Below are 17,950 nucleotides of genomic sequence, written 5' to 3' on the forward strand. Positions count from 1 at the left end.
GAAACACCAGAGAAGCACAAATTGAAGGACATCCTACAACAGGACTGGCCTGTATTCTTAAAAAATATTCATATCATGAAAGATGAGAAAGGCAGAGGGCATTGTTTCAGGTTAAAGGAGACAGAAGTGTCATGACAACTAAATGGAAAGCAGGACCCTAGATGGGAAAAACAGTGGCTATAAAAGACATTTTGGGGATAACTGGCTAAACTGAAATATGCAATATGTCACTGTTCAATCTCTGTACTGTGGTAATGTAAGAGGATGTGCGTGTGCGTGTGTGGGTGTGTCTGTGTGAGAGAGAAAGAGTGACAGAGAGACGGAGGGAGGGAGGGAGAAAAGGCAAAAAGCAAATGTGGCAAAATGTTAATATTTCGGTAATCTGGGTAAAGAGTATATAGGAGTTCAAACTTCCTATTATTCTTGCAAAATTTCTGATGAGTTTGAAATGATTTCCAAATTAAAAGCTGAGCACACATACATAATCAAGACTGGTTCACGCAGGATTAGAGCAGAGAGGGAAAAAGATACTGAAATAAAACAGGACACCAGAGTGGAGCCCAGCAGTGAGATGGGAAATGGACGAGAAGTGCTCTTCCTTGACACTGACCAAATCACCATTTCCCCATCTACTTGGGGGCGGGCAGATGGTATGAAAGAAGGGAGGATGGGAGGGAGCAGAAAGTGGGAAAGCACTCAGGTAATTTGCAGCCATGCAGATGGGAGGGGACAGAAATAAACTGGCCTCTGTGGAAGCCCATCCCCTCACTCCTCTCAAGGGTCCTTCAGGTCCCTAGCAATCTGACTCTGCCCATCCCATTCCCAGGCATGACCCTGTTCTCAAGAGAAGCTTCTAATTTCTAATCCCAGGCATGAGCTTTCTGACTGCATCCCATCATCTTTCCTGAAACTCTCCTTCTCATTTTTTATGAACCACCTCAATAGTGAACCAAGTACTTGCCTTCAAAAGAAAACACTTAAAGGGACATAACGGATTGTGTTTTTTAGGTCACACAGTCTCTCCCCTCCCACCCTACCCGGCGCATCCCTAGCAAGTCTGCTCCTGCAGGGGGACAGCACTTTCTGACCCACTGACATCAGCCTGGTCATGTGACTCGCTTTGGCCAATGAAACTTGAGTGGGAAAAGGCAGTGGCTTTGGGGGTCATTGCCAGGTTTGGCATTGCTCTGTTCCCTGCACCCCAAGGACGCCAGCTTCCTGGGCACAAGCTGTGCTCTCAGCACACATCTTGGAATGCGGACCACATGGGGCAGAGCAGAGCTGCATCGAGGGGCAAAAGCACGAATGTGGGAAATACGCCCTGGCGAGAAGCAAGATCGTGGGGTCATTTGTTGTCACCACATAATTGAGCTGACTGACTGACCCAGTGGGTCACACCTCTCCTTTCTCATTGCCTGTAAGCATTCTCTTAATGAAAGGAACGATGTCCCATTTAGATCCAAGAAAATGATTACCCTGATAACATCACGTTCACATAGAAATGTCCGCCCCCCTTTCCCCGCCAATACATTAAAAACACCACTTACTTCAGTGAAATAACTTCTTAAGAATTCCTCATTCACTGCCACCGCAGCTGCTCGAGCTCCGGCCACTTCTCTAGAAGCCACCGTGGCTCTCGTGGTCCTAAGGGTTTCCATGGTCATCAAGGCTCCTGCTGTCCCTGTAACCTGGGTGGCCCCCCCTGAGACGAAGCTCCTGTATTCCTCCCATCGGCCGTCCACCTCGGACATCTCATGCTGCCCTTTGATAAAGGAAGCGGAACTGCTTCCTTTCACGGTAGCACCCTTGGTTGTCACAGCCCCTGCTCCGCCGCCTACAGCTGCACAGTCTCTGTGGTCTGCCTCTAGAAGAGGCAGCACTGCCTGTGAGAGCAAATACAGCCGAGTCACGGACGGTCAGTACGGTTGGTAGAAGGACCTGAGCTAAGTGAGCGTATGCAGGGAATAAGATATTTCCGCAGAGGCAAATTAGGAAAACTTTGCTTGAATGACTTCTGCCGGCCCTATGCATCGCGTGGAATGGAAATGCAGAAGCACCTGGCTGTGGAAGACAGCCATGTAATATCGGGACAAACATTTCTACCTAAATCCCTACACACGCTTCCTCTCTTTAACCTTTGTTCTACATTCTCGGTGTCACTGCCCGATGCTTCTTCTACATTCTCTGTAACTTAGGACCTGTCAGGGTAGAGCAAAACCACCTCAGCTCTGTCCTGGCAACAAATACAAAGTAAGTTGTTATTCGAGCCCTGTGTTTAACGAAGGCATGTGAATGAAATCTGTAGTAACCACTTTACTCTCTCATGACCTAAGGTGTTAGAAACACTTCCCAAGGCCCCTTTAAAGCAGAAAAGAAGACGTGTTCTGTTGACATCTGATTATCTGACCTTGTCTTCAGGTGGTGCCCCTTCGTTGTTCCAAGGATGCAGCATCTCTATGGTACCAGGGATGGGGGTAAAGCCTTTGGCGCCCTTCCCACAACGGCACTTCAGCAGTAAAAGTGGTACAACTGGACAGAAACAAAATTGAGTACAGATTTTCAAATTTATGTTGCATAATTTTGGAATTTGCGTTATCACTTCCTGAGTTCAGTCTTCACTTATTTACAGCCCTATTTTTCTGTTTTTCTTTTCTTCCCCTGATCTAACGTCACCAAGCCTGTTTCGGGTGAGTTATACCAAAGCCTAAAGGCAGGATGAGGGAGTCTTACGGATTCAGAGTTCTTGGCCATCACAAAGACTGTGGTCAACAAGTGGAACACCGAGACTGGATTTGATACTATCCAAATCATCAAAACCAACTTAAAGGCTGAAATTTTTGTTTTTTTTTTAAACCACTTTAATTTTTAATATGAGAAAATTCACCATCTAAAATATATATATGTGTTAAAAAAGAAATCAGAAGTCCCTAAGGGTAGAAAAGCTTTAATATATTCAAATATTCTAGAATATGAGAACTTCTATAATACTTCACCACTTTACCCTAGAGTAGAATTTGGCAGAAGTCATGACTCACTGAGGTTCCAGTTAACCTTTGAATTACCTAAGTACTATTTTCTAAAGTGATTCCACATTAAAAACCCTTAGAATATATATAACATTTTATCTAGAAGTTAATAAAATTTCAGAGCTCCCTCCTTCAATTTTATTCTACCTCCAGGATGAAGTAAAGGCCAATGCTGGCCCCTTAATCAACAGAGTAAAGAATTAACCACATCTGCAAGCAGCCCACCCCAAATTAGCTTTTATTGACGCTCCCATGTGGCAGCTTCCAAGGAAGAGCTGACTACTCCCTAGGCTCCTTTTTATATAATAGTCCCTACAGTTACTATGCGTAATGAAAAGACTGAAATCAGCCAGGGGTAATTCAACAGATGTTTATCAAGTGTCTGCCATGTGCGAGGCACCATGTTAGGTGCTGGGAAATCTGAGATGAGAAGGCAATGCAAGGAATCTCCAGGTAAAAGATGTAGTCCTACCTACCTATAAACTTGGTAAGCTGAGACAAGTCATTTATCATCATGTCTGTATTTTTACCCATTGAATGGAGATGATGGTATAAAAGTGCACTATAAACTGTTGAGTGCTGTGCATTCAATTGAACATCTACTAATGGCTTTGACAAGCTCGTCTTCTGACACTGTAATAACTGAGGCTGCCCTGGAGGCGTTTCTCTGCCCATGAGCAGGGGTCAAGTGGACTGGTTCCACACGACCCCAGGCTGTAGTCTTCTGTTCTTCAGTGAAAGGAAACCCAAGGTCGTTGGAGGGCATGCAGGGAGGGGAGGGCTGGTTGTCACTGTTGGGAAACATACAAGTGCTCAGGGGGTCTGGCTCCTGTTGGGACAGGTGAAGAGGCAAGCCAAGCAGAGGGTCTGGGGAGGTGGAGCTCTGACAAGATGAATGTGAAAAGCAAGGATCGATGGGAAAAAGATGAGTTTGTAAAATAACCTTGTAACCATAATCTAAATGCATGCAACAAATCTTTTCTGACAGCTTTCTATGCACAAGGTGCTGTTTGCAGCACTGGGTATGGAAGAGCAGACGACATCCCTCCCTCACGTAGAGCTTATCAAAATGGAGACACCAAAAAGGTTTAGGTTAAAAGGGTGTTGAAGAGCATGTACAATAACCTTGGTTATTTAAATCAGGAGATGATACATTCTTATAAAACGAAATTCGGAAGAGCACTTCAATAACTTTTGGTGAATTTATCAATGATCAATCCTTGCTTCCCTACTCACCCTCAATAGCATTCTAGTGTGTGTGATTATAGAAAAACAAAAGAAATCAATGACTACCGTAGTAACAAAATACTAAAAAAAAAAAAACCTAAAAAGGTACTAACATTACTAAAAGAGCTAAAGTGTAGTTTTAAAATACTAACATTACTAAAAGAGCTAAAATGTAGCTTTTAAAATACTTACGTAGCAAGAGCAGAAGGGCAAACATTATAAGCGCGATTGCTGCAGGTCCGAGGCCAACGTAGGAGTCAATCCACATTTCTACACAGCCACCGCCTTCCACACACTTGCAGACGGTGAGTTTAAGGACTTGCTTTTCAGGGCAACTGAAGCCTTTACTATCTGCAATCAGCAAGTGAATGTCACTCCTCCCAAGCGTTCGTTCCTTTTGTTGCAGTAGCATGCTGGTACCTGCAAGGACAAGATAAAAGAGGAAATAAAAATGAGTGATTACCAAGGAAGGGCAAGATTACATTACAGAAACATTCTTTTTTAAGATTTATTGAGATATAGGGGCTTCCCTAGTGGCACAGTGGGTTAAGAGTCTGCCTGCCAGTGCAGGGGACATGGGTTTGAGCCCTGGTCTGGGAGGATCCCACACGCCGCGGAGCAATTAAGCCTGTGTGCCACAACTACTGAGCCTGCACTCTAGAGCCCATGAGCCATAACTAATGAGCCCTCTTGCCACCACTACTGAAGCCAGCGTGCCTAGAGCCCGTGCTCCGAAACAAGAGAAGCCACCGCAATGAGAAGCCCGCGCACTGCAACGAAGAGTAGACCCGCTCACCACAACTAGAGAAAGCCTGTGCACAGCAACGAAGACCCCACACAGCCAAAAATAAATAAATTTAAAAAATTTATTGAGGTATAGTTGATTATATTATATAAGTTTTAGGTGTACAACACAGGGATTCACAAGTTTTAAAGGTTATACTCCATTTATAGTTATTATAAAATATTGGCTATATTCCCTGTGGTGTACAATATATCCTTGTAGCTTATTTATTTTAACATAGTAGATTGTACCTCTTAATCCCCTACCCCTATCTTGTTCCTCCCCACTTCCCTCTCCCCAGTGGTAACCACTAGTTTGTTCTCTACATCTGTGAGTCTACAGAAACATTCTTTAATAGCTAATAATTATTAGCTCCAGTTAGAAGCTGTATTATTTCATAACTTCTCTATTGAATTCACACTGTGTGCTTGATGAAATTAGTCCACATATGCAGGTGAATAGCAAAGGATCAGATCTGGACATACCATCCTTTTATGATGACTAATGTTAACAAATGTGTGTGGTTTACCAGATGTTAGGAACTCTTCCATTACTGGGATACAGTGACAAACAAGTGGAGAGTTAAATGACATTTCCATCGAATGACCTGTATTTTACTATTTCTTTTTTTTAATATGTATTTATTTATTTATTTTGGCTGTGCCGGGTCTTAGTTGCAGCACCAGGATTTTGTTGCAGCATGCGGGCTCTTAGTTGCGGCATGTGGGATCTAGTTCCGGGGCTAGGGATTGAACTCTGGCCCCCTGCATTGGGAGTGCGGAGTCTTACCCACTGGGCCAACAGGGAAGTCCCTATATTTTACTATTTCTTAAAAGAACTTTATTGGAGCTTTCCTGGTAGCGCAGTGGTTGGGAGTCCGCCTGCCGATGCAGGGGACGCAGGTTCGTGCCCCGGTCCAGGAGGATCCCACATGCCGCGGAGCGGCTGGGCCCGTGAGCCAGGCCGCTGGGCCTGCGCGTCCGGAGCCTGTGCTCCGCAACGGGAGAGGCCACAACAGTGAGAGGCCCGCGTACCGCAAAAAAAAAAAAGAACTTTATTAAGGCAATTTTCAAACAGACGTAATCCAGGAAAGAGCATAATTAACTCCCATGGTACCCATCTCCAGCTTTAATAATTTTCAACAATGGGCCAATCTTGTTTCATCCAGTCCCACCCATTTTGTTCCCAACACTGTATATTTGAAATTTTTCAAATTTCACTGTATATATGAAAACCTGAAAGACTATTACAATGAATATTGATAAACCCTTCATAAATTGTTTACATTTTACAACAATACTTTCTCTCTACATGCACACTTATTTCCCCCTGAACTATTTCAAGGTAAGTTGCAGATCTCATGACGTTCTTCAGCATAAATCTTCTAAGACCAAAGGATATTAACCCTCTCAAGAAATTCATTCTTGATATAATAATATATTTAATATATAACCCATAGTCAAACTTTTCAACTGTTGTAAAAATGCCCTTTACAGTTCTTGCTCTTACTCTCTCTGGCTTTTGTTTTTTGTTTTTTTTTATGATCCTGGATCCAATCAAAGATTATGCCCTGCATTTAGCTGTCACCTTAGTCTCTATTAATAATCTATAACAGTCCTAACTTTCTTTTGGCCTTTCAGGACTTTGACCTTTTATTTATTTATTTATTTATTTATTTATTTATTTATTTGGTTGTGCCGGGTCTTAGTTGCTGCATGTGGGCTCCTTAGTTGGGGCATGTGAACTCTTAGTTGCAGCACGCATGTGGGATCCAGTTCCCTGGCCAGGGATCAAACTCCGGCCCCCTGCATTGGGCGCACGGGGTCCCAGGCGCTGCGCCGCCAGGGAAGTCCCAGGACTTTGACCTTTTTGAAGTCCACTTATTTTAAAGGATTTTCCACATTTTGAATTTCCTCATGATTGGATTCAGGCTACACATTTTTGGCAAGAATATTACACAGAAAGTGTTGTGCAAATGACCTTTTATCTTATTTTTTTAAAAATCTGACTGATGATTATTTAAGAAATTTTCTTTCAACATGAATAAAAATAATAACCAGTTTTCCCATGAGTAAAAATAATGATCAGTTAGAATAGTTTAAAACTTTTTCTGATATATGTATAACATTTATTAAAAAATAATTTACTTGCAAGGCAAAGATGGATGAATACAAAGATAAAAAATGAGGTGTTTGGGAGGTTTTTTTGTTTTATTTACTTTTTTTTGTAAGTAAGAGACATCCTCTTCTCATTTTAAGGTCCATATTTTATGGAATTTGATCTCCAAAGCTAGAAATATACTTATTAAATCATCCCCAAAGCTCTGGAGAAGTGAGGAAAGCATCTAGTCATTCATTTAAGGAATATGAGCTTATTAAAAGAAATATAGGAAAACATGGCCTGGAAGAATATAACTAAATTCATGATTGGCTCTGAGTGGAAAGATGGAAAGGGGAGGAAAGGCCCAAAGGGGACTTCTACTTTGTCAGTGATCGTTAAAAAAAAAAGGCCTGATTCAAATACGACAAATTGTTAATATTCTTTCAATTCTAGGTGGGAGGTACAAAGGTATCTGCCTTATTAGTCTCTGTAATTTTCTGTACTTAAGATATTTCCCAAATAAATAAAATAGTTAGGAGCTATTTATTATCATGATAGTTGGTCAATCATCTCATTATACAGCCAAGGAGAAAAAAGCCTGGGTTACAGAACCCTCTCTCTCTCAATTGTCTAGATGTATACAGTATAAGCTCAGTGACTTCCTGTTATAATACTCTAACATGTATGTGTATCCTAAAGAGTTTTATGTTTCTAAGGCTAGGAAAAAATTCAAGAGCCTATCAAATTCAAACATCTTTATCTTTAGACAGAAAATCCACTGTGTATCTGGAAAGGCAACAGAGCATAAAGGTAGTGAGTAGAGACTCCACAGCTAGAGTGCTTGGGTTCAAATACTAATTCCAGCTCTTCAACTAGCTGTAACTTTGAGAATGTTAAACTTTCTGCACCTTTGTTTCCTCATCTGTAAAATGTTGATGACGGTAATGCCAAACTTCTAGGGTTGTTAATATTAGTAAAGTGCTTAGACCAGTGCCTGGCATTTCCTAAACATCACGTTTCTTAGATAAAAATAAGTAAGTCTTGGAATCCCAACAAGTTCAATGCAAAACACATTTACTATCTTAGTCAAAGAAAGGCAAACTCCAATCAAGCAGTCAGCCTAGGTGGGAGTCCCAGACTTCTGTGAGTACAGAATGAGATAATGTGAGTCAGGGGACCAACCCCGACGTGAGTCTTGAGGCCTGTGACTTAATTACCATAAGAAGAATCATCTGGATGTCTGCATCCCAGGGCTCATGCTAGTTGAAAACTTGATCTTAAGTAACCTCAATTAATCAAGATGGTGATTGTCACCCCTTACTGGGGAGACCACTTGAGTTAACCAACAACATAACTATCTTTTGCAAGTGAGTACATAAACCCTAAGAAGATTCAGAATTAAGTATAGGAATATTTAAACAAACTAAAGATTTAGTTTTAATATTTTTGCATTGTAAAGAAATTATTTGCATTTGTTATTATATTTATACACTTGTAATATTTTAAGGACAATTAGCCCTATTAACGTGACAGCTATGTAACTCCAGTTCAAAATGTGTAATTATGTTACTAATTTAGATTTATGGTTTTAGGTTGAAATATCACTGGTTTGTTCAGTATTGGACCACTGAAGAGGATGTCAGGTTTGATGTATTTATAAGTTAAATTTACTGGTATTTTAGAGTATAGGAATCACAAGAAAGTTTTATTTGTTAATTCAGATCATTGAAATACATAAAAAGGAAGCCAAATATACTAAATTTATAAATATATTGAAATGTTAAAGGTGTTTAGTTTGTAAATTGGACCAAACATGATTCAAAGCCTCTTAAAATGACTGTAAAATTTGCTAAGCCTAAGGAAACAATAAACTTAAAAGTTAAGAAAAATTGGGGTATTACATTTAAAACTTTTCTGAAACGAGCACTACCTGTTTAAAACAAAAAGAGTCTTCTGGATAGATTTTTCTACATTTGAAACCACCTTGAAGGAAGCCAATAGAGCACGTCAATAAGGGGATATGTCCCAAGATACGGATTTATGCACATGTCCTTCGGGCATGGGGGGCAAGGGGACAGACAGACTCCTTTCCATGTTTTGTCCATCACTTACCAGCTTTGTGACTTCAAACGAGCTCTCTAACTCTAGTTAAGCCAAAGTTTCCTCAGCTGTAATCAGGGAATAAGGTTATGGGGTAAGAAGTAAACATGATAATGCATATGAAGGGATAGCAGAGTGCCTGGCACATGGTATATGTTCCGGAAGAGTTATTTTTAATGGAATCATCGTTACCATACATCAAGATTTTTAGAAGGCACCTACTCTGATTGCTGTGCTTAGAGAGGCAACGTATTCCTCAGCTTACGAGACAACTACTTCAAGAGCGATTTGGAGAATACCCAGTGCAGGGGACATGGGAAAAAGATGAGTTTGTAAAATAGTTCCTTTTTGCCTATTTGTAGCCAAATACTTTAACGATATTAGATATCTATTTCCCTTCACTCTCTCCAAATAGGGTATTTATTATTAGGCAGATCAAAGACACTATGCCTGAGTTTCAGACCCTCATTTTATAAACTCAGTTGTATTGGAAATGTAATTCATGCCAAGAAAAAAGCCTGTATTATAAGGATTTTAGATTTCTATCATGTTTAAACATATAGTCCAGTGGTTTTGCTTACTTTCTCGGCTTACTATTTTCCACCTTTCTGCCATTCCAGCTGGTTTGTCAATGACAGAGAAACTGAAAGGCCAGCTGTTTTGGGGTCCGTCCAGGTCCTCTGCGGTCACGTTCACGTATTGCACATCATCACAGACAGTCTGCACAGGGTCGACCAGTGTGGGACAATTGTCATTGATGTCTTCAACCGTGATACTAATAGTGCCAGTGATGGTTTTTCTAGGATATTCTTAAAAATAAGAAAAAGATAATGTATATTTTGGTTATACTGCTCATATGGACATAGTTTGAATTTTCTTGCCAATTTGGTAAGGAGAAGGTAGTAACCAAATTAGGATGCTTTGTATCTTAGATATGTTTTCATATTCAGATCAAGTAATATCTTTTAATCCACTAAATAAGTAGAAATGTGAAGGTCTACCCATTTGGCATTCCTACAAGATCAAAACAAAGGTCTCTGATGCTGGAAAATAAAATCTAAATGCATATAACCAAGAAAAAATGTCTATTTAATAACTTACCTTCTGTCACAGCCAAAATCTTTGCAGTGTATGTACCATTTTGGACATATCTGGATTCATAATCAGGAATTTTTACAAGTCTGATTTCAGAGGTGGCAGAATCCACAGAGATCCAATTGTCTATATCTTCAAATTTGGCATATCTGTTAGAAAGCAGACAAAATTAATTTTGAGCTCTGGATAAATTGAGACTATCTACAACTAATATCTACAACTCTTTTCAAGCTTAATTTCTGCTTTCTTATATATGTTCTTATTACAGGCATTAGTTTGGAATGGTTTTTAATTTCTTGAAACTATCCTAAAAGCCCCTCTGTTTACTGTGTATCACACTTACTTTGGACCCTTCCTTATTTCTGTAACATACCCAAGACATATGTGCAAGGGCGACGCCCTTGCCTACTCACCCGGGAGGTTTACGAGTTGCTCTTCAGTCTGTCTTACAGCTTTCAATCTAGTTTTCCTTAAATTTGGAGTTAACCTTGGAGGATAACTTAGTCACCCAACAAGAACTCGTGGAGAAAAGCAGTTTTACATTCTATTATTTATTGGCATATTATCAATATTTAAAAGTATCAATTTGAAAAATCAATGACTGCCTTAAATGGAAGTGCTTTAAATTTTGGGATATTGTTGATTGTTCAGAGCAATAGGCTTCTTTCAGTTAGAAATGGTTAAAAGTGAAAACAATGCTGATAAGGTGATTTCTGGGTTTATTCCTTCAAAGCAAAGGAGAATTAGTGCAAAAAGAGACAGCTTTGGGAAGGCAAGGAGAACATTCATAGTACATTTTCAGAAATATATGTAATTTAATACCATCGAGTTTAAAATGTATCCAAATACAAATATAAACCAAACATATGAGAATTTGATTCAACCAATCATATTAATGATTTATTTTCTATTAAGTGGCTGTTTAGGCATACAAAAATGAGTGGCTAATATATGGCAATATTTGTTTATAGTGACTATTTAATATACACTCGAGCTAAACTTTCCTGTCTTTTAATATTTATACCAGTAAATGATGATACATTTGGATTTTCACAAATATTTCTGAATTTCATGGCTGGAATTTTAAAGCTTGAACTTAGCTGCTGTCAATGTTTTCCCAAATAATGCTTATAACAAAGACGAAGTTAAAGTAATAAGAATCACATTTCACAATGGAATGTTTTGTGTGGTCTCATTTAAGGGATTTTCTGTTTTCTACTGTGAAAACTAGACACCATTCAAAGTAGGATGCAGCTCACATGTCATGTCAAATACCATAACAACTGATGCATATGAATAATCAGTAAAAGAGTAAATTATGACAAAGTTAAGAGAGTGATTCTTCTGCTGTCCTTATCAACATTTCTAGATTAGGTGAATACTGGAAAATTATTTCACTTAGCTGTGCCTCTCATTCCTTATCTGTAAAATAGTAGGTTTGAGTTAATCTTTAAGATCATTCTTATTCTAAAATTCTGTAAGTGTATGCTAAAAATAAAATACTTCTGAGGAGTAAAGAAACATGGTTCATTATTTTTCAAGGAAGAACATATGATCTTTTGATACAGTCATAACTCTTACTAAAAACAGCAACCAAAATTAAATAGTTAGATGGAAACAGAAGTTTCAATAGAGAGTCACAATATTATTGGAGGATAATTAATTAGAGCATCTAAGCCTCTCAGGGGACAGCGTGAGGAATCATAAGGAACACTCATTCTCAATTCTGGGGATTTAGGTGGGGACTGCCTCCTTAAGGTTAGAGCCATGGAAATAAAAAGTAGACTATAAAAGTCGAGAGAAGCTAGACTGGTTCCTGAAGTTAAGGTGGGCAAAAAGGGGTCCCCAAGACATTGCAGAAAACACAATGGAAGCTGTTCGTTAACATAATTTTGGAAAAAGGTCACTTGCTACTATTGGCCGATGAATTCCATGAAAAGGAGATTCACTAAAACGAAAGAGATTGTTGAAGAGCTTCCTCCATATTCTCATTCGTGCTATGGTTGGCCACGCATCTAAATACAATGTTTCATGAGTACTGGCACCCAGGGACATAGGCCTAAGGAGAGTGAAGCAACCGACAACTCTGGCACCGACAGCAGGAGAACATAGAAGCTGTTGTGTCTCGGGTGGCAGGTGGGGATTCTTAAATTCAACCAAATAACTACAGCTAGGTAGAACTTCATAAATAATAGCTCTGTAGAGAGTCATCTTTTGATGGTATGGCTCTGAGATCTAAGATGTAAATTCACTTTGAAAATGTGAATGGATCTTGCAAACCTAGGTGTCGCTACAGAGTGGACACAATCCAGCACCTTCCAGCACAGGAGCGGCATTTAGTAGGTTCTCAATAAGTATATTCTGAGTAAAGGTCACCATGACCAAGACAAGCATTACAAAAGTTTCATCAATCCCTAGCTCAAATGGCCTGGTTTAAATGAAGATCAATTTCCAAGGCTTATGAGCAAATGAAACTGGATTCCCCATTATTAAAATATATTATGCAGCTATTTTTATTTCTCTTAACCAACCTTGTATAAAGTGGATTTTGCAGTAAATTTTATTTGCTATTTTCTTATCTCTAATACTCCTTTAAGACAGATTTTAGAAAGTGTCTTTCTGAACTTTCTCTTTGTTGCTTTTTAGCCTTCTCTACCCAGAACTGTTTTGAGGTGAGCAACCCAGCCTCTGCCTCATACTCGGGTGGTGGAGGGAAAGGGATCCTGGGAAAACTCCTCTTTGCCTCTCAGTGACAGGTACAACTCTAGGAAATTTAATCTATAGACCTTTGGGGGATTATAATGGCGGGGTTCGAAGGAGTGAAGTGTTAAAATTTCATTACGATTTTTGAAAATAGGCATTCAAAGTCATTTAAAATGATGAAACAATATTCATAACTATCTCTTACTTTACACGGGCTACTTGTCCAGTGTCGCCATCAAAAGCTTGAAATTTTCCCATTATTTGGCTTTGGCTTGATTTTCCCACACTCTCGCTAGTGTGAAATTGGATTATGCTGCTTTTAAGATAAATGCCTTCTTTCACATTTTTCACTTTGACTTTGATCGGAATGGGTGTAGGCTTATATTTATTCTTAACTGATTTGTGAAAAGCTGCTTTGTTAGTGACAATAATGCTGACGTCAAGATTCTTCATTTCTTCATAATCTACTTCCTAGAAAGGCAAAATCAAAGGGAATGCTTTTTAAAAGGGACAACAACTAGAACACACATGTGTGGTTTTAGTGTCAGATTATAATAATTTAAAACATGAAAAATACAGCAGTACTGAGTAGTCCAACTCTTATATTGATACCATGCCATTAAAAAGTCTGTCAATTTTGATGTTCATAAATGTTAAGGATGTTTAGGAAGCATCCCCAATTTATTTAAGGTCAGAATCATTTAAAACGTATACATTTTTATTTTTAGCAATCTGAAGTGATTGTTTTTCTTAATAAAAAAAAGTTAATGGACATCCAATATAATATTCCTTAAAATGTGTTCCAGGGGTTTGTTCTGGTGAAAAGGGCTACGTAAGTAGGCACTGCCAGCTCTCTCCCATGGCATATAAAACCGAGACCTCCCGTAGAAAAAACAACTATTTAGCTTTGTTAAGCCTAGGGATTTTCAAATTTGTTTAAACGGAGAATCTAACCCCCTCCTTTTTAGCATAATGTCTATTAATATCTGGTTTGCTATTAATGCCATAAAAGATTAATCCTCCTCTAAATACTTTGATCTTTGTGAATTGTGGTATTTATTAAGTACCTTTGATATAATCAGTTTATCACTCTATGCATATTTTATGTTCCAATTTGTCCATTTTCTTTTTAAAAACATTTCTATAGTATTCTACTATTTAGATACACTTAATTTACTTAGCCATTCTGTTATTAGGCATTTCGACTATTTGCAGTTAATACTGCTCTGAACGTTTTTATACAAATTATTTTTCCCCTGTTGAGCTGCAGAGGGAAGAAGTACCCAGTCAAAGTTTATGTAGGTCCTGTTGCTTTTTATTTCTAGTGGTCCTGACCATTTAGATGTACTGACTGACCATTTTTGCTGTTTCTTCAGTATATCATTAAATATATTACACGTATTTACATGAATTACTGCAATGTTCACTTTTGTTTTTGGATGATTTATTATGAAATCTGTTTTCCTCTCTATAGAGTTCTGGATATATAACTTCTGCCCCCTTTATTATATGGGCCACTGTGGCATTGGGACAATAACACAACACAAATTGACTACAGAAAAATACACTCTTTGTGACTGTAGAATCCTTGTGAAAGTTATTGTCTTTTTAAGTTGCTCTTGCACTTCACACACTTATTTTGATGGTATGATGTATGTCGGATGAGAAATAAAATCTTTCAGCCATATGTCATTAGTATTCAAAGACCATGGAAGAACGAGACAATGGTAAAAAAAAAATGAGCTAGGTCCTGGCGACATAAAAAATGTTTCATAGTGTTTGTTATAAATAGCCATCGTGCTCCAAAGAGAATGGAAAATTTTTCAGCATCAAGAGCAACGTATGAGGGCATATACCTCTAGTTTTGCAACTGTTAGCATATTTTATCACTCCCATTTTTGCTATCTTCAATAGCATTAAAGATACTAAACTTATTTGTTAACGCAGCTGAGGCTTTTTCTCATGTGATGATTTACTATCTCTGTTTCTACAGTTTAAAGTATCTATTCTTCTCCTGTATCTTTTTTAGACTGCTTTATTGAGGTATGATTTACCTACAATGAAATTTACCCTTTTTAAGTGTAAAACATGAGGATGTTTCATAAGCCTATATGGTTTTGCAAATATCAAGACTGTTGGTTTTAGAACACTTCCATCACTCCCCAAAAGTTCCTTTTTGCCTATTTGTAGCCAAATCACAACCCACCCTAAGCAACCACAGATCTGTTTTCTATAGAAGCGTTTTTTGCCTTTCCTAGAAATTTCACACAAATAGAATCATACAGTACATAGTATTTTGTGTCTGTATAAAGTATAATGTTTTTGAGGTTCATCCACATTGTAGCATGTATCAGTACTTCATTTCTTTTTATTGCTCAAGAGTATTCCATTGTATCAATAGACCACATTTTATCTGCTCACCAGTTGGTGGACATTTGGACTGTTACCAGTTTTTCATTATTAGGAATACAAGCCACTATGAACACTTGCATGCAAGTTTTTTGGTTTTTTTGTAGATGTATGTTTTTATTTTTCTTGGGTGGATACCTAGGACTAAATTGTTAGGTCACTGGATAACTACTCAATGTTTAACTTTTTATAAAACTGCCAAACTGGCTCTACCATTTAATGTTTCCACTGGCAATATATAGGAGTTCCAGTTCTATATTCCTGCTGATACTTGGTGTTGTCAGTCTTCCTTTGATTGTAGCTTATTCTAGCAGGTGTGCAGTGGTAGCTCACATAGTCTTAATTTGCATCTTCCCTAATGACTAATGATGTTGAGTATCCTTTATGCACACATTTGCTATTTGTATATCTTCTTTATCTATCTTCCTTGTCCATTCATTTGAATGAAATCTCATTACCGCCTTTATACTTTGGAAGTGATTCTTTATACAATTGGAAAAGTAAGTTTGTAATTTTCTTAATCTGTTGCTGTCATTTTAATACTAAATTTACTATTTTTTTTCATGCCCCCTTTGATAACCCCTTTTTGTGCTACCATGGTGCATTGAGGGTATTTCTATTATTCATCACTAAGTGATTGTTTCTCCTTATGTGTATTACTGGCTTTTTATCTCAGGCATCTAGCATGGTTGCACCTATAATCTGTGACTAAAAAGTATGCTTAGTTCTGTATAAGCAGGTAAATCTATTTCGTCTCTGATGCCATTATCCATGTATTCAGTAATCATAAAATGTGTCTTCCCTTCAAACATGAGCTAATCTTTTTCTATTTTCCTTTGCTTTACAAAAAGTAATCTAAATGCATACAGTAGCCTATTGATAAATGGTATCAATAATTATTACTATGAAACCTCAAGTTAATTTTTCTCTATTCGGTTATACATTATCATCATTCCTCTTCCTGCTATTAGGGTTTACATACTATGCCATATATTAAGTTTTTGTAAAAATGTGGAAACCTCTGGAATCAATTTTTGTCTGTGACTTAATGAAACAGTATTTTGAAAGTTGTAGCTTTGCTTTCTATTTTAAAATCTGATAAGGTAATTCTACCATAAACCATTTAAACATACACTGATATTCTTCTTTACTTATTCTGTTAGATAAAGATGCATCCTCTAAGTTTTGTTTAAGAAATTCTGTGGGAGTAAGGGTTTTAATTGTTTAAGACCCATATGCTTAATAACACCATTAAATTTTTGTTCCTTGATTCAATTAAGCACACTTATAACACTGTGTTTCAAAATGTGACCCTCCTACTACTGACATTAGAAACACAAAAAGTGTAACCACTTACTAACCACAGAAATTGGGCTAGTAGGGGTGGCTCCTATCTCTACAACTGTGGTGCCAGTTAACTGATTATGAAAAGTACTTGTAAATATGTAGAGCTCAAAATAGATCAGTTCCCTCCTCTGGACCAGCTTCTCCCATTCCAGTTTTGAACACTAAGTACTTACCTTAATAAGGGTCACGATTCCTTCATTAGTTTGAGTATCAGTTTCTATGTGGAAATAACCCCCTTCATTTCCTGATGCAAAAGTAAAATTGGCTAACCAATTATCGGAGCCTACTTCATCTGCATCGAACACTTTTATGCGTAAAACTTCTACATTGGCTTTGTTTTCTTCAACTATTCCTTCATACTGCAAAACATAAACAGGCAATTTTTATTCTGAGGTAACACAAACCTAGGTGATATATTTTTAGTTTATGACTAAAATATACATAGGCATGTTTGTTATAAAAATAATAGTTACCACTTTATTTTCGACTACAGGTATATTGTCATTGACGTCCAAAATATGAATCTGAACTTGAGCTTGTTTTACTGGCTTATCTGTTACTTGTCCATTGCCATCTCTTGCTTCTACCGTCAAAGTATAACTGCTGTGTTCCTACAGGGAAATAAAAAATATCCAGCTGGGGTGAAAATGAATGGCTCTATCTTTCTGGTTTTAGTTCACTTTATCATCAAGGGAATGAACCACAGTATGTTTTATTCATAAATAAGTTTCATGATCTGCTGTTAATCCTATGAAGATGCTGTTTATTTGCCATCAGAGCTTTTCCCTAATGCAGTTGTTGATAGTGAATTCTTAATTATGTCATTGGTGATATTTATCAGGAGATGAGACTCTCCTTAAAATAGTCTGAGCACAAAAGAGTGCATTCAAAATGTAGTTTGCACTATACTGGAAGTGATGGGACACTAGGACTTGGTTTTTTCTATCCCACACATCATTTTCAGCTAAAAGTTAAGCCAGGAAAACTTAATCCTCCAAGAACACTTGACCAGTGAAGGCAAAACTGGTGAACTTTGTCCATACATCCCGGGAGATTAGATTCTTGGAGAACGTGTCCTAGAGAATAACGTTTCAGATATTACTCCAAAGGGAAACCTCTCTTCCACGTGGTCCCCTTCTGATGGCTCCATTCAGTGTGG

The 17,950-nt window shown here is 38.0% G+C and overlaps 1 protein-coding gene across 8 annotated transcripts in view; it reads right to left on the minus strand.

Annotated features, from left to right (window-relative positions):
• The window catches only part of DSG2 (desmoglein 2), a 63,450-nt gene that overhangs the window by 2,940 nt on the left and 42,560 nt on the right, over positions 1-17,950 (minus strand). For all 8 annotated transcript variants that reach the window (XM_049698146.1, XM_033435242.2, XM_033435244.2 and 5 more), the window contains 8 exons: positions 17,265-17,402; positions 16,965-17,150; positions 13,241-13,506; positions 10,339-10,481; positions 9,819-10,046; positions 4,446-4,673; positions 2,408-2,529; positions 1,548-1,883 (listed from right to left, as the gene is read on the minus strand). In XM_049698146.1, coding sequence (XP_049554103.1) covers positions 1,548-1,883; positions 2,408-2,529; positions 4,446-4,673; positions 9,819-10,046; positions 10,339-10,481; positions 13,241-13,506; positions 16,965-17,150; positions 17,265-17,402 — 1,647 coding nt within the window. The remainder of the gene's footprint in view (positions 1-1,547; positions 1,884-2,407; positions 2,530-4,445; positions 4,674-9,818; positions 10,047-10,338; positions 10,482-13,240; positions 13,507-16,964; positions 17,151-17,264; positions 17,403-17,950) is intronic.

The sequence above is a fragment of the Orcinus orca genome, chromosome 15 (genome assembly GCF_937001465.1).
Source record: "Orcinus orca chromosome 15, mOrcOrc1.1, whole genome shotgun sequence".
NCBI lineage: Eukaryota > Metazoa > Chordata > Mammalia > Artiodactyla > Delphinidae > Orcinus > Orcinus orca.